This window comes from Pararge aegeria, chromosome 21 (genome assembly GCF_905163445.1).
Source record: "Pararge aegeria chromosome 21, ilParAegt1.1, whole genome shotgun sequence".
Taxonomy (NCBI): domain Eukaryota; kingdom Metazoa; phylum Arthropoda; class Insecta; order Lepidoptera; family Nymphalidae; genus Pararge; species Pararge aegeria.
This window is the reverse complement of record NC_053200.1, coordinates 10640945-10668635: the sequence shown is the minus strand read 5'-3', so window position 1 is coordinate 10668635 and position 27691 is coordinate 10640945. Positions and strand designations below refer to the sequence as shown.

At 36.5% G+C, this 27691-nt stretch overlaps 2 protein-coding genes across 21 annotated transcripts in view; one reads left to right on the top strand and one right to left on the bottom strand.

Annotated features, from left to right (window-relative positions):
* The window catches only part of LOC120633048 (potassium/sodium hyperpolarization-activated cyclic nucleotide-gated channel 2), a 284675-nt gene that overhangs the window by 184338 nt on the left and 72646 nt on the right, over positions 1 to 27691 (top strand). The gene's annotated exons all lie outside the window — the stretch shown is intronic.
* Positions 20636 to 25926, bottom strand: LOC120633050. Of its 2 annotated transcripts, none has more exons than XR_005659189.1 (2): positions 24072 to 24110; positions 20636 to 21628 (listed from the first exon to the last, which is right to left on the bottom strand). XR_005659189.1 is itself a non-coding variant. In XM_039903132.1 (2 exons), the coding sequence occupies exons 1-2, from the start codon at positions 25885 to 25887 to the stop codon at positions 21232 to 21234; spliced, it is 624 nt and encodes a 207-aa protein (XP_039759066.1). In that variant the 5' UTR covers positions 25888 to 25926; the 3' UTR covers positions 20636 to 21231. The 2 variants fall into 2 exon arrangements, 1 of the variants encoding a protein (XP_039759066.1); XM_039903132.1 differs by lacking the exon at positions 24072 to 24110 and adding an exon at positions 25661 to 25926.

Sequence of the window (27691 nt, the reverse complement as noted above, 5' to 3'; positions counted from 1 at the left end):
TCGAATGGTCAATCGCCCACACTTAGTTTTATTGAAAAACGTCCCGGAACGCTAACTTTTGACTTCAACATATCTCTTTTAAATTTATTATATTTATAAACAATAATGCCCTAACATGGTTTTTAGTAGAAGAGCTTTTTGTGACCGAGCTCGTCCGGGGAAATATCTATCTCTATCGCCATGCTTATTTCTTTCGCAAAGCAGCATTTTTTTTTTGTAACGACAATGCACACATCGCTGTCTAGTCCCAAAGTAAGCGTAACTTGTGTTATGTGTACTAAGGTGACTGTTGAATATTTCTATGAATAACTAGCTGTACCCTGCCACTCTTCGCTGTGGCACATTGTGGTTGAATGGTTGAGAAAAATAGATAAAAACAATCCTTGATGCGTATTATATATTATGCTAAAATTTCAGCTCGTACGGTGCAGAACTTTTTTGAGTTTTTGAAGGGTACACAAACCAACATAACATTTATACATATATAGATATACATAAATAATTATTATATAAAGATAAACACCCAAACACTGACAAACATTCATGTTCATCAGACAACCATTTTCCAGTTTTGGAATCGAACCCACGGGCTTGGCTTGGACTCAGAAAACAGGGTCACTGCCCATTGCGCCAATCGGCCGTCCATTTTTGCAATACAGGCACACATAACGCTACCTACCTACTACCTACGTCTCAAATTGATAGACGCATGGCGGCATGTGGCAGGATGTGCTCCTTGCATGCCCCGTGAAGTGTTTTTGCTCTGGGTCTGCTCTGCCACATAAATTAAGAAGAAAAGTACAAAGACATATATAAAGTGTCCATTAAGCGTAGGCAGTAATGAATATTCTTTAAGTAGCTCCGATGAGGGTGGTATGTTCAGAATTGAACAAACCCTCAATAAAAAATTAAGAAAAAAAAAATCTAAAAATCAACTGGCCCGCTTAGATTTTTGGAATTGATTAAAGTATCTAAGGTTTACCAATCAAAAGTTATATTTAAAAAAAAATTAACTCCTTTAAAGTATCCGTATCATTTTAATCATAATATTTAATACTACAGCCCGATGTGCGAGAAGACTCGTGCATTGTAGTGGGCCGATAATGGGTTGGTACGAGTATGACGATGATAACTTAGTACAGTACTTTTACACCTGTCATTATAGTTTAGAGATTTATAATAATAAAATCAGCATTGTTGTATTTAAATTACAACTAGCCTATTCTATAGCGATCTATTTAATAGCCTTAGTTATCGTTACGAAATCGTCAAAATTATTCTCGTTTCATAATCTCAAAACCACTCTCGAAATGAATCATCTTTAACGTACAAAAAGTTTTACAACAGAATTGACTTGTTATGACAGTGGAATGCGAATTGAAACGAAAATTGTGTCTGAACGGCCTTCAGTCCACGTTGATTTTGATAATTTTAAAAATCGCTTGATATTATTAATATTCATCAAAATCGTAGAAAATAATTGTACCTAAAATCTATGAAAAATGAGTGTAGAGTTACCAGGGTTCGTGTAAATATGTATGTGAGTTAATTATCCCGCCATAACTTCTAAATGCCGAACCAGTTTGGAAATATGAGGTCTAGTTATCCGTACATCATCCCGAGTGACACTGGCTACAAAAATAAAGTCAAAGTCAAAAATATCTTTATTCAAGTAGGCCCTCAAGGTGGCACTTTTAATACGTACATAAGAATTACACGGTAGTGAGATGAGGGCGATAACCACATTCGTAAACTTAAAACTAAAGCTACGAGGGTTCCAAACGCGTCCCGGTCTAAGAAGAAGCCCACAACAAACTTAGCCGGGTGTTTTTTTTTTGTTACCACCATCTCACAATGTCATTTTAAATTATTAAAAGAGCAACCTGGTTAGAGCAATAATTTACACCCAAGCTTTTTTATCGTTTACGCAGTCCTTTATACTATAATAGGGCTTTTCTCTATGGCTTCTATATGGCGCCATTTTGGTAAACACAAAAATTCTTAGAGACTGTTATTTTTTTTTTATATCCGATAGTTGTTGTTATTATCCTTAAGTTGTTATCGCTATCTCAAAATACCCTCGACCGGAAAGTCCCCGACTCTATAATTTTATGCTTATAACTTAGAAGCACCTTACGCATTACAGATATGCATACAATAAAAACCCGTAGGTAACAAAGGTATTTAAAAAAATAATAAAATCTCGAATGCGAGTAACCGTGTAATATGATTTAAGAATTAACTGGTTTTGAGAATAAAGTCATACAGCAAGCGGACGCGCGGTCCGTCCAGCGGAATTTAGCTAGCTTCCTATAAAACTTAGCCTTTATTAGCTTCCTATAAAACTCCATTACCGTTATATTAAATCAATATTTCAATGCCAAAGCATTACAAAATGTGGCCGAGCACAATGAAAAGCAAAGCATTATTTATTTTCTGTAAGGTCAATCTGTAGGAAAGCAATTTGCGCAACCAAATTGGCGGCTCGCAATGAAAAAATTTAAGGCTATCTTGGAGAGTTTAAAAGGGAGAGAGGGTAGAGCTGAGACGCATAATGCCGCTCCAACTAGAGTTACTAGACAGAAATTACCAGGGCATGCACGAACCCCGAACCCTCGTAGGTTTTTAGTAGTAAAAGAGCTTTTTGTGACAGAGCTCGTCCGGGGAAGTGCTATCGCCATGCTTAATACTGCCGCTAAGCAGCGTTTTGCAATGCTGTGTTCCTTTCTGCGTGGAGAGTTCCCGGTGTAACAACAGCTCAATGCGCCACCTACAGTGATTTATAGAAAATGTTTAGCGTTTGTTTCAAACGATTATACGGTCATGATGAGCTCGCATAACCTCCGCTTTATCAATACGTAGATATACCGGCACAATAAAGATGATGAACTTTTGTTGTACTTAAACGTTAATTTTGATTACCTCCAAAGATAACCCAGACCCAATCAAAGACCGGTATCCATCAATACGTGCGATCGGTTGAATCTGTCGCAACTAGACTAAACCTTATATGGATACTTTAAAGTACCTAAATTATTTTAAAAAGATGATCTGATCAGCTAGATCATTCAACAATATCCTTTGTCTGAAGGCGGAGTTATACTTAGTTTATAAACTATCGGGATTCCGGAAGCTGGGCGGTCGTGGTATCAACGCAAATTATGAAAGATAGTTTAAACACAGCCCATAGTTTTACATTTTTCTTTATTAACCTAATCTTAACGCATTATTTACTTGTGGTTCGCATGTTCGACTTCCTTGGTTCAATTTCCGCGTCAGGAAACTTTCAGTGCCAGCCTGGGGTTCAGATACTAGCGTTGTCATCTCCGTGCTATGAAGAGCACGTTAATAAACTTTCGGCTCCGGTTTTATCACTTGCAAGTGATAATCCTTGAAGGGCACCAAAATGCATTGAAGTAGCGTTGTGGGTCTCCGCTCAATGTTACTAACATCAATGACAGAGGTTGTAAGAAATATAATTAACTAAAAGTACCCGGGTCTTCGCCTGCGTTTACTATTTACTGTATACCTATTTCCCTACTATTGATTTAAATGTGAAAATTGTTGGTTCGAAGAATGAAAAAACTTTACTTTCGCATTTATTTATTATTCAATTAGATTCTCGGAAAAGTATTTCCCAGTAATTGACCCATGTTAATGACAAATTTCGCGTTTTACCTAGCTACACAAATACAGCTGTCACTTAAAAACTATCATTCAAACGTACACAAAGTAACGTACAAGAGTAACATAACAGCAATGTTCAAAACAAAAATTTAAACCGACCGGACCGATGGTAAAATGTGTGTTTTGTTTGTGTAAAATTAATTATTAGCTGACAAGGAATGAATCTTTGTAAAGAGTCTGTATTGTCTACGTAATTAGTGTTCGCATTCAGTGGGATCTAACCTATGGTGTGAGAACATGGTTGTAACACATTCCTGACGTTGTGATGTTGAATACAAAATTGCCAACAAAACAAATCGGAAATGATTTGTCAATGGTGTTTCTTTATTATAAATACAACAATAGTTGATATTCAACTATTGTATATACTTTTAGGTAGATAACATGGTATTATCATCAAAAGCAACAAAGAGATATTGTATGTATCCGTAGTAGGTATTTATTTAGGATCTTCTAAAGTTTCGGAAATGCTTTTGTCCCTTTCTATTCAGTACTAAAGTATAACGTTATGTTTTCTCAAATGTCTTTGTGTTTCATCCATGTTAAGTTATTTAACGGAAGGATCTAAATAGCTGTAAGAAATCCAATTTATTGCCGTATAGGAATTGAATCTTTATGCTAAGGGTCCTTTTGCAAAACGAATTGCCAGCGAGCTTGTTCTCTCATACTAAGCTTTGATGTGAATCACTTAATGAGGCAGGTACTATGTTTTTACCCGCAACCTTAAACACCATGGTTTTACCCCCATCGTTTATTTCGGTTATTTTTTAGTTTTGCGTGGGTCGTATATTTTGAAGGACTAAATCCTATGCCCGTATTAAGAATGCAAGCTACGCTGTACATACACTTCGCCAAAGCTGTGCATAAGTAATTAAAAATGGTTACGTTTAAATCGTGTGATGTGCAGTGTTAAGCTAAGCATAAGTAACAGTAGGTTGCTTGGAAGCATCCGGCTCCGCTTTCAGCTCTCACAAGATAGAAAAATGAATGTTAAAATGCAAAATGTAAATTGTTGATGTTGGAAAAGAGCAACTGCTGAGTTTCTTGCCGGCTTCTTCTCGGTAGAATCTGCCTTCCGAACCGGTGGTAGAATCACTACAAACAGACAGACTTGACGTTTCAAAAGTGCTACTTGAAATAAATGAATTTTGCATTTTTTTTTTTGAACAAACAAACACTTTATACACACTTTCATATTAGAGTTTCATATTTATAATATTAAATAAGTACTCGTACCGTACGTCGTCCTAGGTGGATTATGGCCTAGTAATGATAGTAACATATAAAATCAATGATCTAATACTTTCATAATGATATGTTGTAATATTGACTAAATAATATATGTATGTAAAAAATTATTAGTAAGGAGATATATTACAATAATTCTACCAAAATAATCCAATAGTATGGTATTCACAACATTTGGAACGATAAAAATCATATCGCACATTCCTATCCATTCCATTCCTCACCGCTGCCTCAAGTTTAACAAACACACACTGAAACTGAGAGTTATTATGTTGCAAATAAGTTGACAGTCGTGAAGAATTCTGACAGTTTCTGACTGATAGCTTTCGTTCCGTGTGCCACTGTTGACAATTTGCTTAGCTATATTTATGTATAATCTGTGCTCGGCAGTACAAACTGAAAACTCCTTTGACTAATATGAGTACAGAGTAGATTATTGTCACGGTTATTGAAATCGCTCAATGGACGATTAGATACGCTTCGTTGGTTCGTCGCTGAGTGAATCCCATATTTTTGATGTTGTAGGTCGTAGGTAGTCTACATTTTTACAATATGAATGGAATAGTCACCACTATTCGGTTCAAAGGGATGTAGCCCCCTCTTAATCACAAAGATAGTCAGTCATCCTGAGCAAATGCGTGGATATCGGAGTGCTTTTTTACTTTAGACTAATAATAATTAAGTTTCAACTTTATTCGATACGATATTTATAAAAAAAAACACTGCAGTAATAAATGTTTCATGTAAGAAAAAAATGACGTGTGGTGACGGCAGATCAGATATAGTAGCGCCTTCTCTTCGCGCGGGTGACGTACGAGGCGACTAAGGAAATATAACGGAGAGAGGTATCCTCTGTACTACTACTGTAACTGCGATCACTAATCCATCTGCCCAGCTTCGTGACAGCTCTTAAACCTTTAGGTGTGGACCGTTATAACAGGTTATTGATGATGTTTTAAAGAAACTACTTTTCCTTGTGCTAATTTAGAAGGCTCATCGGTGACCTAGCCAATGAAAAACTTCAGAGTTTGGAACATCGTCGCAAGGTTGCCTGCGACGATGTTCCAAACTCTCTGAGAGTGTGCTCAAGAACTATTTGATCTAGTTCCCCATTCGCCTTTTTACCATCGAACCGCGAGGCACCGTAAGGATCTGCATACCTACGTGGTCGCTTCGCATCTTCGTTTTTGATCCGCACCGCTAGGATCTAGGCTGCCCTTCCAGCTTCCATTTTCCCCAGTGCCTACAATATGAGTACCTTCAAATCAAGAGTGAATAGGCATCTTCTAGGCAAGCGCGCTCCACCTTAGGCTGCATCATCGCTTACCATCAGGTGTGATTGCAGACAAGCGCTCTTCTATAAACATAAAAAAAAACAAAATTAGTGCATAACTAGGTACATTTATGGCATTTAATTAAAGACGCTCATGAATGAACATCAGCCTTCTCAGTTATTTTTCTTAGTATTTACTTAGGAGTATTTTTTGTTAGGGTTAGTTAACATCCATTGCACTTAATCTAATTGTTCTACTCTATACGATTGGGCTGGTTAAGCAACGTATTCTAGATGCCGTAATCTGAGTTTATTGCGACCTAAGTGCGCCAAGCGGGAATAAAGCAGTGCTGTTCTATGAATTCAAGCAGCTCAGCGATTTAGTGTTCCGGTGCGATGTCGCATAGAAAACGATTAGGGGTATGACTACCATAGTCCCTAACAGGTCAGCCCGCTTACCATCTTAGACTGGATCATCACTTACCAGGTGAGATTGCAGTCAAGGGCTCACTTGTAGTGGAATAAAAAAACATTCAAAATCCATGCCTGTCTCGCATTTGAATGTTGATACAGAAAGTAACGATGTATAACATATTCCCCTATTATTATTTCATTATGCTTTAAATAATGTGGTCTGGCAAACTTTAACGATTATTATTGCCAGCTTAATTACACACGCAGGCGTTGGACACCACCAATCCTCTAACTCCGGGCTAGTAATGATTTTTTACCCAATTACTTAATTCAAATAATATGTCCGACCTAGTCTAATATAGCTGGTATCAAAACAAATTTCAGAAATCCAAAGTTAAGAAAGTGTTCTTAGCAAGATGTCGGTTCATAAATACGGACCTACATCCCAAGGTGGTCTTAATAAAATGGCTTAACCCATTACGCCACCTTTCTTGACGCTTTTACGAATTTACGGTTACTTAATGCTTTCTTTGTGTTACCGAGATTTTTACGAGCACATTACATGTAAGTACATGCAAAGGTTGTGGCCTTGAGACGGTAAAGACTTGTAGCACCACGTCGCATCCTTTTAATATGTCTGATTATAGATAAGTAATAAAATGGTACATAAAAATATACGATGTACCTATACAGGGTTTACCAGCATCTGCTAAGAAGCGCTCCCTAAAAATTTTGCCTCAGAACCTGATTTGAGCTGCAACCTTAACAATAGGAAAGTTTAAGAAACACGAAAGGAAGATATTAGCAGGCTTTAAAGGATAAGAAGTATCGTTATTATTTCAAGCCCATAGTAAGAAATACATAAATGTACTTTTTTATAGTTACCTTAACTTTAAATCATAAAAATAGATATAAAATATTGTACCTAATCCTGTTAACCCTAACGTAACCTATTATTCTAAAGGGTTATTTCGTTTCTCAGTCAGTAAGGACGTTTTTTTTTATCTAAAAAGTATGTTTTAAAAGTTGTCTCATAAACAGTATGCGTTCGACAAAAACAAAACAATTCATCAAAGTATTTCTTGCACATAAATTGCAAAAAAAACACATCTACCGCTGCAATAAAGAAGGACATGCCAACCAAAATACTATCGCATTTATATTAATAGGGATACAAATACTTTGATGAATTGTTTTGTTTTTGTCGACCGCATGCGACCTCTTACCTTACTCTCACACGATGATAAGATAATTTTAATAGACTTTCGACCTCGCCAGTGCAAGACCACGAGGAAGTGCATTTATCATAACAAATGCGTAAACAGATTAATGCCTAGCCACGGGGCATAAATATAGTGATAGCAATAATATTAATGTGCACCTAGCGGTGCCTCGCGACTTCGTCCGAGTATAAATCAACCTTAAAAATAAATAAATACTACTACGATAAATATACTACGACAATACACACATCGCCATCTAGCCCCAAAGTAAGCGTAGCTTGTGTTATGGGTACTAAGATGACTGATGAATAATTTTATTAATAATATACATAAATACATAGAATATACATATAAACACCCAGACACTGAAAAACATTCATGCTCATCACACAGACATTTACCAGTAGTGGAAATCGAACCCACGGCCATGGACTCAGAAAGCAGGGTCGCTGCCCACTGCGCCAGTCGGCTGTCAAAGATAGACATATGCTGTCGCGGAATTTTAATTAGAACTTTTTAAGGGGAACAACTTTGCTATACATGATTTCATCAAAACTTAAACCGTTTACGCAAGGCATGCAGCGAAAGCTCTCAAAAGAAAAAATGAATTTGAAACATTCTTTATTGGTGCAATGCTCCTATTGGTTAAGACCACGCTAAGGCGTGATGATAAATATAGCCTATAGCGTTCCTCGATAAAAAATCTATCCTACACTAAAAAAAAAAATCTAATCGTACCTACTAGTAGTTCCTGACATCACTCTATAAATACTTTTAAAAACATCTGAGATTCACAACTGATGGTCTTCCACTACCAGCATAGTGTAATAGCGATTAAGGCTACTAAAGGAATAGAGCGTCCTCTGTGCAGTGGCGTGCATACAGGGTATGCAGCTAAGCGGGCAGTTTATATAAAATGAAAAAAAACTTCAGTACGAGTTAATAAAAAACTTAAAAATAGGCATCTTAACAGATATAAAAAGCGTACCCGTAAGTTTATATAACTCGTACTAGAGATTTTCTTCATTTTATATCATCTGCATACCCTGTGCATATGATATGCACGCCACTGTCTCTGTGCTACTTCATGTGCTGCGATCACCAACTCGTCTGGAAAATTAACCCTCCCACTGGAAAATTAAGAAAAATTCTAAATTCATTTATTTCAAGTAATCCTAGTTTATAAGCACTTTTGAAACGTCAAGTCAGTTTGTTTGTAGTGACTCTAAAAACGCGAGAGGCCTTATACCAGGCTCGAACTGTTATATAGTAAGCTTAAGGTATTATAAATGACGTATAGACATTGGCGTTTTAGAAATAAAAGTGAACACAAGAAAGAAAATTCGATCAGCGGATAACAATGTCATAAAACTAAAACATTTCAGGTTAAAGATTTCACAGCCTATCAGGTGACACGGTAAAAATTCACAAATAGCGTAAATATCAACATTTTTTGAAATCGAACGGAATATGTTTTAAGCAGATATATTATAAGCAAGAACAGTTAGAATGGAATTATTGAAATATTTATATATTTTATTTTAAATCATTCTTCCTCCAAGGTTTTTTTAGGATAAGCATACATGCGTTTACGCACTTACAACGCATACCGACATCGGAAAAAAATGTAAGAGCATAAATTCAGTACAGTATAGTCTACTTGCGTAGTTAAGGATGACCAATAATAATGAAGACTACGGTTTGAATGTTATTCTGGCGAATACCAAAGATCTAATAAAAGGTAACAAAGCCATTGTCTAATAGAAGCCTTAGTTCGTTGGTAACAAAGCTATTAGCCAGCCTTATTTCGATGATGATCTATTTTAGGATTCTAAATATGTAATATAACATCCATTTTTGACATAAACACACAGTTAATCGAAGCAATATTAATATTAGAAAATAAACTGAATATATTTACGTTTAATTTGGATCTCACGTGTATATCCTCCTTTAAGTTAGGACTTTATTTAGCCATATCACATAATTACAATGTCCTCGCCAAGCGGCGACAGGCCGTCTGCCAAGTATGGTCGAAGTACTGGTTTATGCGAGGCACCAACAATATTGAGACTTTACAGATATATTGCCTTGTTGCGTAATGATATCTCTATCGTGATTTAAATACTTAAATTTTATAAACAACATCCGGTGGACTCCGTTCGAAATTTAAAAGAATATTTTCCGGCTATATTTATTTATCGGAATAATAAACACTCAAATAAATCACGTTTTGAATATTTGAAGATTGAGACGTCACAAAAAGTAAAATCTTAGATTTATACTTTGTCAGACAGTTGTGCAAATTACGGGTAAGTTAGGTGATGCGCTTTATTTTAATATTGTTTCTATTTTTAAAATATATAGAATAAACGTATCTTTAGTCCAGTGGTTACGATATTCCACTGTGGATGACGATATATTGTATTCGAATCCCGGGTTTTCTTCCAAGAAATTTTGAATTTCAACCTCTAGTTAGGAAACTAGTGTACTGGACGCCCATCTATTAAGCTATCGGTCTCGGTTATTGTCTATACAACGTGTAACCAAATTACGATATACTGTTGAAGGGTGCTAAGGATATATCATAAAGAGTCACCCTGTAAAAATATTAAATCAAAAGAAGCGTATTTATTTACAAACGAAGTGTTTACTTATGACAACCATATTGAAGATAAAAGACCGAAACGAGCATAGTACCTCCGCTACGCGACGCGTACTTAATAAAGTGACAGGAGTCACTTGATTTTAATTTTGCATGTGATGTTAGGGCGGTATCTGATTAAACCATGGCAGTGGTTTCTCAAAAACTATTAGCGTTTCGGTTTCACAGAATAGGCTTAGAGTCAGGAAATAATGTACCTCTAAAGCATGTGTAGTAATATTTCGGTTTTCATTTACACGTTGTTTAGCACAATCACAGCAATCTCTCGGTTTTAAAAAGATGAAGCGTGTGCCCAACAGTGAGACTAGAAATTTACAAGTAGGTAACACATAGGACCACAACTACATGACCTTATTTATTTATTATTATTATCCAAACTGACCCGAGAGACCCGCGGGTGGCTTAACGGGAGTTAAGTCACACTGCATATCACTTAGCTTGGAAGGTTATTAATTCTAAAATCACACTAAAAATTCAGTTACTTCAAGTAGGCTTAAGATAAGCACTTTTGGAACGTTAAGTCTGTCTGTTTTTCTGTTTCAAGAAGACATTCTTCCGATAAGAAGTCGGCAAGAAACTCAGCACTTGCATTTTTCTATCATCAGCCTTGATATAAAGTGTTTTAACATACGATTTATACTATATGTATTGGTAGGTTTGAAAATAACACTATACCTTTATCATTTTGGTATGAAAACATACTCAACGAATGACATCTATATTTTGACGGCCGATTGGCGCAGTTTGCAGCGACCCTGCTTTCTGAGTCCAAGGCCGTGGGTTCGATTCCCACAACTGGAAAATGTTTGTGTGATGAGCATGAATGTTTTTCGGTGTCTGGGTGTTTATATGTATATTATAAGTATTTATGTATATTATTCATAAAAATATTCATCAGTCATCTACCCATAACACAAGCTATGATTACATTGGGACTAGATGGCGATGTGTGCGATGTTGTAGTATATAAATATATTTTTTTTTTTATTTTTTTTTATATAAAACATTTTTCAATATAACAGCTAAGATACTGTCTTTTTTCTTTTAAAGATTTTTTAGTACCAATCCGGAGTTAGGAATTTAGTGGTGTCAACCTCCGTGCGTCGGGAAGCACGTTAAGCTGTCGGTCGCAGTTCCTATCACTTACTCGTGGTGATAATCGTGGGACGTTAAATGGCTGCGGATGATTATAATGATATAATATAGGTATAAAGCGGATGTGGTTATCGTTAAAACAAATTTGGCCAATCCCGATAGTCTCATTTATCGAATATATACCAATGGAACCACAACGCGATAACAATATCGGATGTTATGGAATTAATTTAATTCATACGAAAAATCATTGTGTTTGCCTACATTTTGGTCAATACTTCGAATTAATTATAATTACAGACACTACTGTCTACTGTTCTACTAACTTTTTTAAAATCAGGTTCTAGGAGGTTGATATAATGTAGATATAATTTCGTATATTTTTTTCCTATATTCTTTCCCGTAGGAAACAAGCAAAGGTATGTCACCGTACGGCCACATCTGCAGTGTTAAATATTCATATCTTATTTGACTGTAAGGCATAAAGTGATGTATTTTGTGTTTAATATTTACATTCATAGTCGTAACCAATCCACCTAACGTACGTTGAATTTGATGCTTCATTAAAACAAAAATTTATATAAAACTACCCATCTCGTTTACTGCTCACGTTTTAATGTTACCAATGGTTCCGCTTAATTAAATGAGAAGTGAGTTTGAAATTTTAGGCTTAATTAAAATTGATTTCCAGTATTTTAACAAAAATTTCCGGACCCTTACTAGACCATTAATAACAAAGTGTAGATTACCACTATGACAGGACAGCTCACACAATAACAGTCTCTATAGCATACATTTTAAAGGTCACATTAAAGATTCAAAATGTACAAAATATTAGCTTTATGACTTCGTAGTTTATAAGGCATTTATGTTGGACAGCTTAGCAAATCTTTTAGCCGCATATTTTTTTTGTTCTTTACGAAAACCTTTTCGTTATACTTTTTGTCTAAAATTGTTTGAATTAGCTGGAAGCATGAAATATATGTCTTCATTTACCAAACCCTTAATAAAACGCTTTGTTTTATCTTAGTAAAAACCTTTTTTTATTATAGACCCAGGCGATAGTATTCCTCGTACGGAGGATGAGGTACTTTTTTTCAATCTCAAAAAAACATTTTAATCTCATACCTAGACTCTGACGTCAATACCACAGACTAAAAAAATTGTAAACCATTATCAATTTTATGCCCACAGTTTCGCTCGGTTTATATCCCATCTTATTATAAGCAGAGTAAAAATGTTAGAATCTATTAATACTCGTATACCGAGTGTATACGAGTAATATACTTTTACTACAACAGTTCAAAGTAACGTAATATAGTTTCTGAAGCTGGTCGGTTACAATATATGTTACAATATAGGTATGTTACTTTTTATAAATTTATAATGTATTTATTTTGGCCACGAAACAAAACAAAGACAATAAATATAAAATAATTATTCTGAGTAAGTTGGTAGTAACGGAAAACTTGAATTTGTTATTCAGGTTATAATTCTTTGTAAATATATTAGGCGGAGAAAAATAAACATTAAACAATGAAATTTTAACTTGAACTCTTACTATAAATATAACTCAATCAATACAATATTGCTACCTTATTTACATGAGCTGGTATAATTTATATTAAGTAGTATTTAATACATTACTTGACGTTTCAAAAGTGCTTATATTAGGCCTACTTGAAATAAATGAATTTTGAATTTTGTTTTTTTTTAAATTATTATCTTACCAACTGCAATAAAGCATAGTTCTCAAAGCCCTGGCAGATTAATCAAATTCAATGGCCGTTAATATTCCTTAAATATAGTTCAACGGGTACATGCCACGATAATATTTTTGGATTTGTCCATATTTCGACCCAGTTGCATGGATCGCGGTCACGACGCACGGGACTACGGTAAGTACGAGATGTCACGGGCAGAATCTGACTACCCGCTTTCTTGTACTTTTCGTCAGTATTTCACGAACGGTTCGACATACTACACTGACAACGTCACTTTTAAATTGAGAAGCTGTACGATGCTTTCTTGATTTGCATAATTCTTCCACTGCTTATTTGAAACCGATCTCACGATTGAAGTTTTTGTGCCCTCGAATTTCAATTCCAGTTTGTTAATATGTTGGCAAACTGAAAACTTTATAGTAAACCCTGGTATCGAAATCACTTTTGTATTTTGGGTGTTGCTTGTCTAATCTGTCAATTAAATTAACCATATTAAAGTTAATACACCATTTAACTTTAAATCCATTTGAATAGTTCCACCAATTAACCGGTAAACAAAGAACAATATTTTAGCTAAAACTTATCGGTAACATTAACCGGATACAACCCTGTTCTATGGTTCTAGAAGAGGATTACCGGCTTAAGCGGAAAGAGGTCGGGGTTTCAGCAAGCCGTATACCAAACCGCACAAACCTATCTTTTTCTTATATTTGTCGCCGTTTGCACTTATCTTTAATCGTATTCCTTCATAATTTATTACATTGATTACCTTCATAATTCCCTTAGAGATAAAAAAGATTTTCTATTCCACAAATTGAAATGATTGATTACCTATTTATATGAATTCATTAAACCAATTAATATCGGTATTATAAATAGCCGGAAAATGTTATTACAGAGGAAAATAGTCAGATTTCAATCAGATATCAGTATACCTAAGTATACAATTGTTTTAATTAATAGGTACAATTATTTATATTGACATTTATTTTTGACCTTTCCCTCTGAATCTATGCCAATAGTCTTTTGCATTCTTATTATTAAGTGTAATCAATTTATCCTGTATTAATGAGAGTAATATTTGTTTAACATCATAAACCGCAACTTTTACCTCGGATTTTAAATTACAGCAGTTACCTATTAATTACGTGGACGATTGCTATAACAATAAGTTTTATGATTATACCTTATGGTTACATTTTAATTGCATTACTGCAAATTACTAAGTTATACCTTACCTACAACACTTAATTATTTGCGGTGTCAAATCGAATAATAATATTCTCTTTAACTGATGCTGAACATTGCCCGTCTTGTATTTCCTGTTTTCCAATCAAGTAAGATATACAGCTGTATGTATTATATACGTACGCGTCTCACATAGAAAATGTCACCATCCCGTGTTTCCCTCAAGTTGATTTTTCGAATTAGATAAAACTGTCATTTTTTAAAATCAAATAGTCACACTAAATAACATATTTCGAAGATTTAAGTTAAATAATAACAGTTCCTCTTCACAAACACTCAGCCCTGTTTCACTTCCTACCACTGTGAGATGGATCTATAACTCTCATGTCGGACTACAGATAACGAGGTCCTGGATTTGATACTCAGGTCGGGCTAAAAATTAAGTAATGCTAGGTATAGAGTATGTGATATACCTATATAATATAATTTTTGTCTGGGGGGAGGGTTCGGCCATGGCTAGTTACGGTTGGTAACTGTAAAAGTGGTTAAACACGTACTTAGTTACCACCCTACGTTCATACGATTTAGCGTTCCGTAGAAATCGATTAGGGTTATGAGTTAAATATAACCGGCATACTCCCAAACAGGTTGCCCCGCTATCATCTTAGACCACCAGGTAAGATTACAATCGAGGGCTATCTTGTAGTGAAATAATAAAAAAAACGAGAGCCACGGCGTTAGGAAATTCGGGGCGTCAAGTCTTCTTCACGCAAATATTTGCTGACTTGTTATAATACTGGTTGAAGCTCGCGATGATTTAGTTCTGTATTTCTCTCTCTGGTTTGTGGAGCTGATGGTGAATGACTGACTTATAAAATCTTTATTTTTCTTCACGCAATCAAAATTGCAACGAAATGCACAGTTAGAAACAAGAAATATAGGCATTGGCACAAACCTATATTTCTTATTCATAGAACAGCTCGGCTCCACTGCCGGTTTGCGGACTTATGCGGTAATAAACCCAGATTACGGCAACCATTATTCTCAGTAGTGTAGTAGATAACGTTGCTTAACCTGCCCAATCGTTTAGAGTAGAATAATTGGAATGATCAAAAATTTGCCATCACACCTTTTGGTACAGTGTATAAAATAAAATGTAGGTATTAAAATAACTAACCCCCGGGTGTCATAATGGTTATATTAACTTTACGACTATGAGTAGTCGTAACCTAAATATCTGACAAGCGGATACCTTCCTGCTAGATTTACAATCCTCGCCCTGTATGTGTTTCAATTTTAAATTTTCATTATCTCTTAAACTTCGCATCAAAAAAACAAGCTGTAGAGAGTAAGGTTTTGCTTAATGAGATTTTCTTTATGTTAAAATTATATTTTATATATATATTGTAATGTATGATATTCCATGCTTAACTATGACGATTGAAAAACACCTTTAATTTATTTCCGAAATAAAATGCTTTAATCTTACTTATTTAGGAAAGTATATGGTTCAGCGGATTTATTTTAGGACTACTAAAGAATAGTATCGCATGTAATACATGTTTTTTTTTTTATCATCCTACAAGTTTGCCCTTGACTGCAATATCACCTAGTGCTATGTAAGTACTGTATGATACAGTCCAAAATGGTAGCGGGCTAGCCTGTTAGGGAGGTATGGCAGTTATATTAAACTCATACCCCTTATCGGTTTCTTTACGACATCGTGCCGGAACGCCGAATCACTTGCAGCACGTCATTGTTGGTAGATTGGTAACTACCCACGGCCAAAGCCTCCCACCAGGCCAGGCCTAAGAGAATACAGAATCCTCAAATTGCCAATGCTGCGATCGAATCTGGGACCTCCAACTTAAAACCATAGCGCTCGCCACTGCGCCAGGGAGCTCGTAAAAATGTAAGACGCGATGTACCATTTAGTCACGCTTTGTCTCATGGTTTCAGAGAGCGATTATTTTTTATTCAAATAATCAGAGAAAATTATCTATAAAAAGCAGCTAATGAAAGAAAAAGAAAACCAATCTGAGGTCTAATATAAGTCCATTGAAATCCAAATTACCTTAATATTTCGGGTCTTCTATCTTTGTGGGTCAGTGGGATAGTTAGCCTACTTAACTGTAATATATTCAGACACTTCATGCATTGCTTAGGAAATCGATACATGTAATGGCGATAAAACGTAAACATACCGCGAGAAAATACGTTTTTCATTCAGGAGAAACTTCTAAAATATTTATCTGCGCTCCTCCGTACCAATTTCCCAGTGCTGGTGATGTCTGAATATTTGATCATACCGCCGTTTACAATGCCAGCGAACAAAGCCATAGCCTACGTGGGTCTAAAACGGACTAATATATGATGCATATTCATAATTCACCAGTTTTCGATTCCCGAAACTTTGTTCTAAATTCAAATTATTCATTTTTTCTTGAGATCAAAGACGCGCGTAGGTTTTTTTTTATTGTAATAATTGAAGGTCCAAGCCGATGGCCCATCTGAGGTAAATCTGGGCATTTAAGGAACACGTCCTGGAGAGTGCCGCCGTGTGCCCATCAATCTGAGACGTAGGTGTTAAGCCTCATGTCGCTGTAATTATTTATTTAAACTCTTTATTTGTACACCACTACACAGTTAGGAAAATAAAGGACGAATAGAGAGAAAGAAAAAGCACAAAGACTGGAGTAGAATACAAAAGGCTGCCTTATCGCTTAGAAACGATCTCTGCCAGGTAATCTTAGGATTACACCGGCAACCACACCATTTAAACCCGCACAGGGCGTATTACACGACAGGCTTGCGACTTGCGATATTTGCTGTCAAACGTCACTTTACACAACAATATCGCGATTTACGCCTATTTTGAGATACATAATCACCTTGCGGAACACAGAGTTGCAATAATAATAATTATTATAACACTTTAATTGTACACAACTTCAAGAATTAGACAAACGAGAGAACAAGAACAAGAAAAAAAATTATATATTTGGGATATAAATAAATTATTGTTAATTTATTGATAACAAGGCATATTCTTGGTAATAAGGTCAACATGAATAAAAAAAAATTGTATTTTGAATTTGAATTTGATGCAACAATTCATTAGGCAATGAATTTGGCCATTCATTGCCTAATGAATTGTTGCATCAAATTCAAATTCAAAATCAAAATTCAAATTTTTTTTATTCATGTAGCCCTTATTACATGCACTTATGAAGCGTTCATACATTTACCACTAATGTTAGATTGTTACGGTGATAACTGCAAAAAGCTAGGAGGATTCCAAACGCACTCGGTCTAAGAAGAGCTCACACAACAAATTTAGCCGTATTTTTTTTTTGTTATCACCATCTCACCGTAAACTAATATTAAGCTATGAGGTTAGAGCAATTCACACCCAAGCTTTTTATCGTTTATTACTCCTTCAAAGCTTACGTTTTATGTAAACTTTGAACTTATTGAGAGAAAATCGACTTTCGAGAAAATAATTATAAAAAAAAAACTTATTGCGTATAGAATAAAAAATAAATAATTAGAAGATCGATATACAAGAAACAGATCGCAGAATGCAGGTACCGATGGAAATGTACGCCCAAAACCAAGTATTGAATAAATGAATACATTATAAAAGTATCATTCAAAGTGTGCATTTCAAATTCCACCCACGTTTGTATTTTCAGAATTAAACTACCCATCAATGAATGTGCGCCTGAAAACCCGATCGAACAATTTATAATTTCCTTTTACGTAATAAAATTTTATACCTTTTAAAATAACAAGTTTTTGTTGTTAAACAATAAAATTGCAATCGGAAGTCCGTAGTGTTAATGTATTTTTATTGTTGTTTCGTATTAAATGTTGCTACCTTAGTTATTGTCTCCGTATTATTACGTACACAAAGTGCAAAATTTAAATTAGGGCTGTCAAAATAAAACGTAAAATACAATCATTTTATAACCTATAAGCGATTGGCACTCGCGTGGATCTGTTGTCCAGATTATAAAGAAGCATTTTTTGACAGCTGATTGACGCAGTGGGCAGAGGCCCTACTTTTCTAGGGCCTTGGGTTCGATTCTCACAACTAGAAAAGGTCTGTGTGATTATCACTCATATTTTTCAGTGTCAGGGTGTTTATCTTCAAAACAGCATGCATTATTATATTTATAAAAAAATATTCATCAGCTATCTTAGTACCCATAACACAAGTTACTCTTAATTTTATTTTTTTATTTATTTATAATGTCCTCACCCTGTAACAATTTCTATTAAGGGGATGAATTGCAATTTTATTATTTGAAAGGACCAACTAACAATACATATACATACCTACTACTACCTATCTATATATATAAAAGAGAAAGTGTGTGGGTATGTTCCGTATAGGCTCCGAAACGGCAGGACCCATTTCAATGAAACTTTCAGGGAATCTCCGGATTGACCTGGTAATCTTGTAAAATTTGGTGACGATCGGAGCACTCCTATTTTTGAACTGTCAAACTGTCAAATACAGCTTTTATTTACTATGATGATATTCTATTGTTGGGTTTACATAGGTGTAGATAATGATCTTCATCCTCTCGAGAAGAGAATAGAAGAGAATGAATACGGAGAGAAATAAATGATTTAATATATTATGAGACTTAAATTAAAAATTTAATGATGTAAGTTTATTGTTTAAATAAAATAAAGCAAAATCTAGCCCGGCGAAGGGGGCTGGGTACGCTAGTATTTAATATAATATGTCATAGGATTACACTATCGTTTAAATAATCAGAAAAGAAGAACAGAGATATTACATTTCAAGTTTATTTTTTTGTATAAAAATAGATCTATGGATTCGTAAAGAGGCGTGTGTATATCTTTGTAAACGATCACACTAATCTCTTCACTCCGAGGTTTTGTTGTTTTACTTATAAAACAAACCAAATAATGAGAAGTGAGCGACATTTCAATTTTATTTATTTGTATAAAAAAAGATCTATGGATACGTAAAGAGGCGTGTGTATATCTTTGTAATCTATCACACTAAATTCAAATTCAAATTCATTTATTTCAAGTAAGCCTAATCGCCTCACTCCGAGATTTGATGTTTTACCTAAGTATATAACAAACCAAATAATGAGAAGTTAGCGCGTTATGACTCCGACAGCGTTTGTGAACTCTGTCAGCTAAGATTATTCTAAATCAAAACCAATTATTCAAATTTTCAGTTCTTAAATGAATTTAAAAGAGATGGAAAATATTTTTTTTTATTAATTTGTATTATATATCTCTTTTTTTATGTTGATGTATCCAGTGTGACTCTCACTACTTAGACGAATGTATTGACACATATAAATACGACAAGCCGTTTAGGCTCTTAGACGTGCAAAAGTAATATACATTCATACGAACATAAATACATACATCTCATCTCATACTCACAAATAATAACCCACCTTCTTTCGCAGTCGGGTAAAAAACGTAATTCAAAAAATAAATTCAAGGGAGTAAATAATATTATATACACTACTTCTACTTTTACTAATCGGTGAATCAGCCAAATCGGTAATCGTATCAATATAAATGTGGGGTCAAAGTACGGTGGTTTCCACAACTTCCTAAAAAAATTCTCAAAGGCCACGGTCGATGCAACAAGGTCGTTTCCTTTTGCGGCTTTTTGCTACTTCGGCGCGATCCACGTATCCTTTTAATTATTATGACTAATAGTTGAGTATGTTTGCGTTAAACTATATACAAGAAATTACCGCTACCTAACTATACGCACAGGGTATGCAGATGATATAAAATGGAGAAAATTTCCAGTAAGACTTATAAAAACTTAAGTTTTTTACTAGTCGTGATAGCCACTAGGGTTATCACTCCGACTTAACTTTCGGGGGTCTGAGTTCGAATCCCAGCACGCATTGTCACTAACTATAACGGGAAAGAAAAACTTCATAAGGAATCTGGATGCCTGACAGTTTTTCATGTTCTCCAATGTGTGAAGTCCACCAATCCGCACTTGTCAAACTTGGTGGACCTCGGACTAAGGCCTTTCTCATTGTTGAAAGAGACCCTGTAGTGGACCGATAATAGCAGCGTTTTACCTGAAAAATAAAACGCTTATTAATACTTACCTTATTTGAAACTTTTGGTTGAAGAGGGCACTACTGTTTTCTGCTTTATCTATGTATAATCTGTCCCAATTTATTGACCTCTCGCTCGCACATCTCCCATCTCACCTGGCAGCTCAGCGGTTTGAACCGCGTAAACTTCCATCATTGAGTCGAAAACCCACCCAGGCAGAAATAAAAGGGAAAGTTTCAAATAAGGTAAGTATTAATAAGCGTTTTATTTTTCAGGTAAAACGCTGCTATTAATCCTTGACCGTTATTTGAAACTTTTGGTTGAAGACGTGTTTGTTATCGCCTGGTGGAGATGGACGCCAATGTGACTTTTTACCTATACTTAAAAGAATGTGTAAATACAGATTAAAGTAGGTAGGTACTCATACGACAGCTTTACGTAGATCCAAGAGGACCTTAGCTATTAAAAGGGGTTTAGATTGTATGAGAAAAATATTTATTAAAAATTAAAATACACAAAAAGGTATTCACTTGTTACTCCAACATGAAAATAATTTACCTTACTACTTAAGATTAGTAGGTATATAGGCAAGTAGCAAAACTTATGCAATCAAATACATTTGAAAAATAATTAATGATATGGAACAAAAGAGTTAGTAATACCATATTGCGCAGGGACTTTGATAATTTCCCGTCTATAAAAATGTCTGAAAGTATTTTCAGATCTCCAATTTCCTCGCGATAGGATGTCGTCTATAGGAACGTTGTCAGCCCAGTTCTTTGAAGCTACCGCTGATCGAATACTACCCGGGGACGCGATGATTCCAGCTTCAGCTAATAATGTCCTTACCCATCCAGCAATCACTGTCCTAGATGCAGCTTTAGGTTGACCTCTTAAATGTACAAATAAGTTTGAACACTTTGCTGCTTCACGCCTGTCGTGAAGGAGCTCCTTACAGTGGCTTACCCAAAAAACCGGGTCAACTTTCTTTCCTCTAGGGCTTCTTAGTAATTTCCACCCCGACTGTCTGTAATCACAATTATCAGTTTTAGAACCGAAATTCGGCCATAAAATGAGATAGTCGCTTTTTTTTTCAAAATGATTATCATCTACGGCCAGCAAAGTTAGGTCATGTACACGACGACCTGAACATAACAACAGCAAGACCGCGCAATGTCTAGATGTTTGAAAAAAGTTGTTTTCATCAATATTATATCTTTCTAAATAGGAAACGAGAATATCAATATTCCAAACAAATTTCTTATGATTCACAGGTTTCTGCAATGATATTGATTTTAAAACATGCTTAACTAGGACGTGTGAGCTTAAATGACCGGATAGTTCCGTATTGCATAACGTGGATACAACAGATTTATGCAATAAAATAGTGTTGTATGATAATTTTTCTTTTAAATGTAAGTCTGCTAAGAACTTTGCTACATTAGAACCGCTAGGGCTAAATGGATTGACTGAACAAGTTTTTGTCCAAGCAAGCCATCTATTCCATGCTGCTTTGTAAGTCTTACGTGTGGACGGACGCCAGGATGACAATAATAGTTCTAATTGAGAATCATCCCAGCCAGTTAGATCTTCCGACCAGCCCCACATTTCCATACTTCTAATGTCATTTCTCGTACGTTGGGAGGTGGTAGGCCTGTCGATTTGTCTATCAGGTACCGATCCAGACGACGTATCGTGAATGGCGCTGCCAACGCCCTGGATTTGAGGTCTGATCTCCAAAACACCCGCTTCCACCAAGGAACAACCAAAAGAAATGTCCCTTGTGCTTGATTGAGATGTGCTAGCACCCTGGGTATCAAGTAAGGTGGAGGAAAAACCCAAGCTAGCTGGTAACTCCATTGGTGGGAAAAAGCATTGTGGAACATTGCTTGACTGTCGTGTTGATCTAAGGAGACATAATTGGCCACTACATGTGCATTTTTCGAGGCAAACAGATCTATAACAGGAATTCCAAATTTTCTGAAAATTATTTCTGTGCAAGCAGGTACAAGGTGCCACTCTGGGGGTGATCGGTAACGAGATAGATGATCTGCGTGGCTGTTGTACTTTCCCGGTATGTGATAAGCAGAGAGATGGATCTGATGAAGCTCTAACAAGTGAAAAATTTTTAATGTAATTTTCATGAGAGCTGTAGATTTCGTGCCACCTTCGTTCCGAATGTAGGAAACCGCTGTTCGGTTGTCGCTTTGCCACAGAACTGTGGATCGATTCAGAAACCGATGTTGAACTTGCAAAACCTTCAATACAGCAAGAAGTTCTTTCTGATTGCAATGCAAGTCCTGTTCCTGATCGGTCCACTGTCCTGAAAACGCTCGACTGTCCAATTGTGCTCCCCAGGCCAGGTCGGATGCGTCTGTCACCAGAAAATGATTTGGGGCTGGTAAATGAACACAACTCGGTAAACAATGGTTTTGGAGCCACCAGGTTAGGTTTTTCAAAGCCTCCTTTGAAAGCGGATTCCGGCTGCTTGTGGTCTTTTTGGATGCTACATTGAGAAGGTCGAGAAGGCCTCGATAGTGTAGTCTCCCTTTGGGGACTACAAAACTCGCGAAATTCAGAAAGCCGACTAAACTTCGCAGTTCTTTTAGTGTAACAAAGCCCTTGCTCAGAATATTTGTGATCTTTAGACAGAGACTGAGACCTTTTTCTGATGGTAAAGATTTTTCGTTCTTCCGAGTATCCCATTGTACTCCTAGGAAGATGAGCTTTTGCTGAGGCTTTGTTATTGACTTGCCTAGGTTTACTTGCCAACCGAGGTAACGAAGCCTCTCTAAGACAATTTGTACTTGAGACTGTAGGACTTGTGGACTCTGATGGGCCAGGAGAAAGTCGTCCAAATAAACGATTATACGTATCCCTTGCTCTCTCAGAGTTTGAGCTACCCAATTTGTCAGGGAAGCGAACACCTTTGGTGCCGTGCTGAGACCAAAGGGTAGGCATGACATTTGTAACAATTCGCCCCTGTAAACTAGTCGAAGAAATCGCCTGTGGGACGCACTTATCGGTAAATGGAAATACGCCTGTGACAAATCTATTTTGCACATCCAATCCTTGGACTGTAGAAAATCGGGAACACGGTAAACGTTTATTAGTCGGAATTTGTCTGTTATTACGTAATCGTTGAGAGCCGACAGGTTGAAAATGGGTCGGTGAGATCCGTCGCTCTTTGGAACCAAGAACATGTTCGAAATAAAACTTGGTGCATGGTCGACTACTTCTAAAACACCGTGATTTATCATTTGGTTTACAACGGTTGTCATTTGATCTGATGTCCGAGTACAGAACCGCTTGCCCGCTAGATCTGGCAATACCAGAGGGGGTTTTTGGAAAAATGGTATGCGATACCCTTGTAATATTTTCTGAATGAAGATCGGAGCCCCCAGTTGAGCCCACCGACGGCGGTATAGAAGTAGTTGACCCGCCCTGAATGTCTGATTGTCAAAACTTACGTTTTCTTCCTCTAGAGTTGTTCTCCGAGGAGGTTGAATGACGTTTCGGATTGTTAAATTGTCCTTTGTTACTGTCCAGAGTCTTGCACCCTTGACGGCCCCCTCTTTGACGAAAGGAACCTCTGTGGCTATTCGAAAATGTATGACGTTTGTCATTATAGTTATTATATCTCTGTCCCTGCGAGGGATGAGAATGAAAACAACCCTGCGAGGGTTGGTTTGTATGGGAAATGCGCCCGGAAGCGCAACATCCATGATAAGGTACATTTTGATTCACCTGCCCCTGCGAGGGGTGGTGTACAGGCTTGCTCGGTCCAGCTTGCGAAGCGGGAGCATTTAAACCATGTCTGTTCAAGGGCAGGAAAGCTTTCCGGACGCCACCAGCTTTTTCAAGTACCTTGGTCAGTGATTCAGCTTCAAACAAATGGCGGCAGGAGGGGGGTACTTTCTTTACGGCAACCTTAGTTAAAGGATCCCGTAGATAATTTGTTATACCGTCTCTCCTCATCTGAACAACTTCCGCCCGATGGCCACAAACTAGTTGTAGCAGTTCCGATGAAGTCTTATAAAACTCACCATTTAAAAAGTGTTCGTTTATTTTCTCACTTAGCCCTTCATAAGTAACTTCAGAGTCACGGGCCCATTGTAAGAGTTTACGGAGGGTAGTTTGTAAAACTTCGCGTTGTTTCAGAACACAAAACGTTAAGCCAGCGTATGCTTTATCGGAATGGGCTAGATGCCGTAATGAATCATAGGCTTTAATCTCGTCATTGGCCTCTAGCTCGACAAAACCAGGAGTGTGATTATATAACTTCTGAGTCTCCGCGTATCGAACTTCACACCACTCACTACGTTCGAAATGTTGAATCTCTTTTAATGTCGCTAAATAATTCTGAGGAGCTTTGGGAACTGAGGGTTCCTTGAGCTTCGTTTCGATTTCAAATACGAAGTTCGGCTCCGTAAGTACTTCCGATTGCTTATTAATGGATTCGTGCTCACTGCCATCGATGTAAAGTTCCCCGCTAATATTGCCATCAACTAAATCCGAATTCAAAAAATTTAAATTTGTTTGTTCTCGAAGTTTCTGAACTTCCTGTGTCAACTTGTTTAAGAGACGGCGGTCACGTTGACGATGACGATTACGTTTGCCGCCCCTCTTTTTACGTTTATTGCCTTTTTTATGCTTTCGAGAATTTGAGCTAGCTGATGAAGAGGTACTCTGAGCACTTGAGGAGCTCGAGGAGCTACTACTAGAAGAGCTACGCCGTCTTTTAGATTGCTTATCGGTACGTAACCCGCCGCTGATGGTATTCGTCGGAATATTATCGCTAAATAATTCACCTTCTTTATCACTCATTTCTAACCAATTAACACGCAATAAAGTTATCTGGGACAATAGAATAAACTCAAATCAGCAAATAACACACACAATTTTAAAATCGAAAAAAAAAAAAAAAAATAGAGGGTAGATTGAAATTCGAACACGCAAGCTCTTGTTCAAATCTACATAACCCAAATGATAAAACTATATCGAACGGTAATACCGTTTAAATATTATCAGCATGAAAGTAGATAAGTAAATTACTCACGTGATAGGTTCCCTCACAAAGAACGTCGTGTATTGTAAGGAGTTGAATGTACAAAGTTGCAATAAAATATAGCAAGTACGTAGGTACCCCTTCAAGCACGACTCGACTGTGCGTCGCAGAAAACAAGACGCCAATGATGGAAGTTTACGCGGTTCAAACCGCTGAGCTGCCAGGTGAGATGGGAGATGTGCGAGCGAGAGGTCAATAAATTGGGACAGATTATACATAGATAAAGCAGAAAACAGTAGTGCCCTCTTCAACCAAAAGTTTCAAATAACGGTCAAGGATTAATGGGTTGATATGATGACCTAAGTAGATACCTATTGACTACTTTCAAATCTACACTGTTCCATTAAACCATGATTTAAGTGTTTATTTGTAATTTTAAAATAACTGGTTCATAACCGGTTTGATATAACTGCCATACCTCCTAACTGGTAAGCCTATTACCATCTTAGACTGCATTACCACTTCCACATACAGGTGAGAATCAGGTGAGAGATAAGAAACTGACAAGTAGTGGAATAAGAAATAAAAAAAACATGGAAACAGAAGTAGAGTCTGCAAACTATAGGCCTAGTGAAAACAAACCTTTATGCAAAAATATAGCAGTTTCTGCACCGTAGTTAGGAGGTAGCCTCCTAATTATAATACCCCTGCGAAAAATATCACTAAGAAGTGGTAGAACCTTTATATCTTCTCTAGAGGAATACCAATAAACCGACACAGGAAAGAGTCTTTTTTATAGTAATAATTGACGGAGCAAGCAGATGTCCCACACGTAACACAACACTTCGCAGGGCATGCAAGGAACAGGTCCGGCAACGTGTTGCCCTCTATCCATCAACATGAGGCGCATGTGTTAAGCCTCATGTGTGTCAGTCAATTACACCAGCAAATACGCTCTTTGGATCGGAACGCAGCATTGCAACATTGCTGCTTTGCGGCAGAAATTAGGTCCCGGACAAGCTCTGTCTGTCAAAAACCTCTACTACTACAAAAAAGTAGAAAGCCTTGAAGTAGAGACGCTCGGCTTATTTACATCCGCCTGGTTGGTTCACTCTTAATTTAATCCTTACACTGCTAACTTATTTGAGTCCACGTAAAATGCAAATTAATCTATGCGAGATAAATGATTTAAGAAATAATGTAATTATCTGTGAGGTATAAGGCTGTACGTGCCTGCGGCGTTCCGGTGGCTTTGAACGATTATTATAATAATAATTTCCACTTTACCGCATAAATAAATGAATATAATACATTATTCAAATCGCAACGTAAGTGTATTATTTAGATTATTAATAAAGCTTTACCACTGACTAACTGGAAGAGACGGCACGCTTAAATCAGTGAATCTAAAAGCATTTTAAGCCAAAGGGGGTAAAACCGGGGGGTCAAATCTTGTGAAAAAGGTTATAAAATCCATAACCATAAAAAGTAAAGTATTCATCCTGTATAATAAAGTAGGTTATAATAAGTGAATCTTTAAAAGACTTTGAGCAACATTTAAAGGTTCAAATATAAACGATCTAAATCCGTTTTTATGTAAAAGGTACCTATGTAATGTGTAGAATGTGTTCTTTCTTTGATAACAAAAAGCAATTTCTAGTATTCAAATATAATTATGAATAGAAGGGTGGTGATGGCCCAGTGGGTAGGATTTCGACTTCACTTTCGGGCGGCCGAGTTCGAATCGACCTCTAACTTTTCTTAGTTATGTGCGTTTTAAGTAATTTAACTATCACTTGCTTCAACAGCGAAAGAAAACATCGTGAGGAAACCTGCATGCTTTAGAGTTCTACATAATGTTCTCAAAGCTGTGTAAAGTCCACCAATCCGCACTGAGCCAGCGTGGTGGCCTACGGACTTAACCCCTTCTCATTTTCGGAGGATACGCGTACCCTGTAGTGGGCTGGTAATGGTTTGATATGATGATGATGATGACAATATATTTGAATATTTTTAGGGCTCAGTCAGGGTCAGTTATCATGCTGTCTAAATTATAGCGGACTAACCTGTTTGTGGTATGGC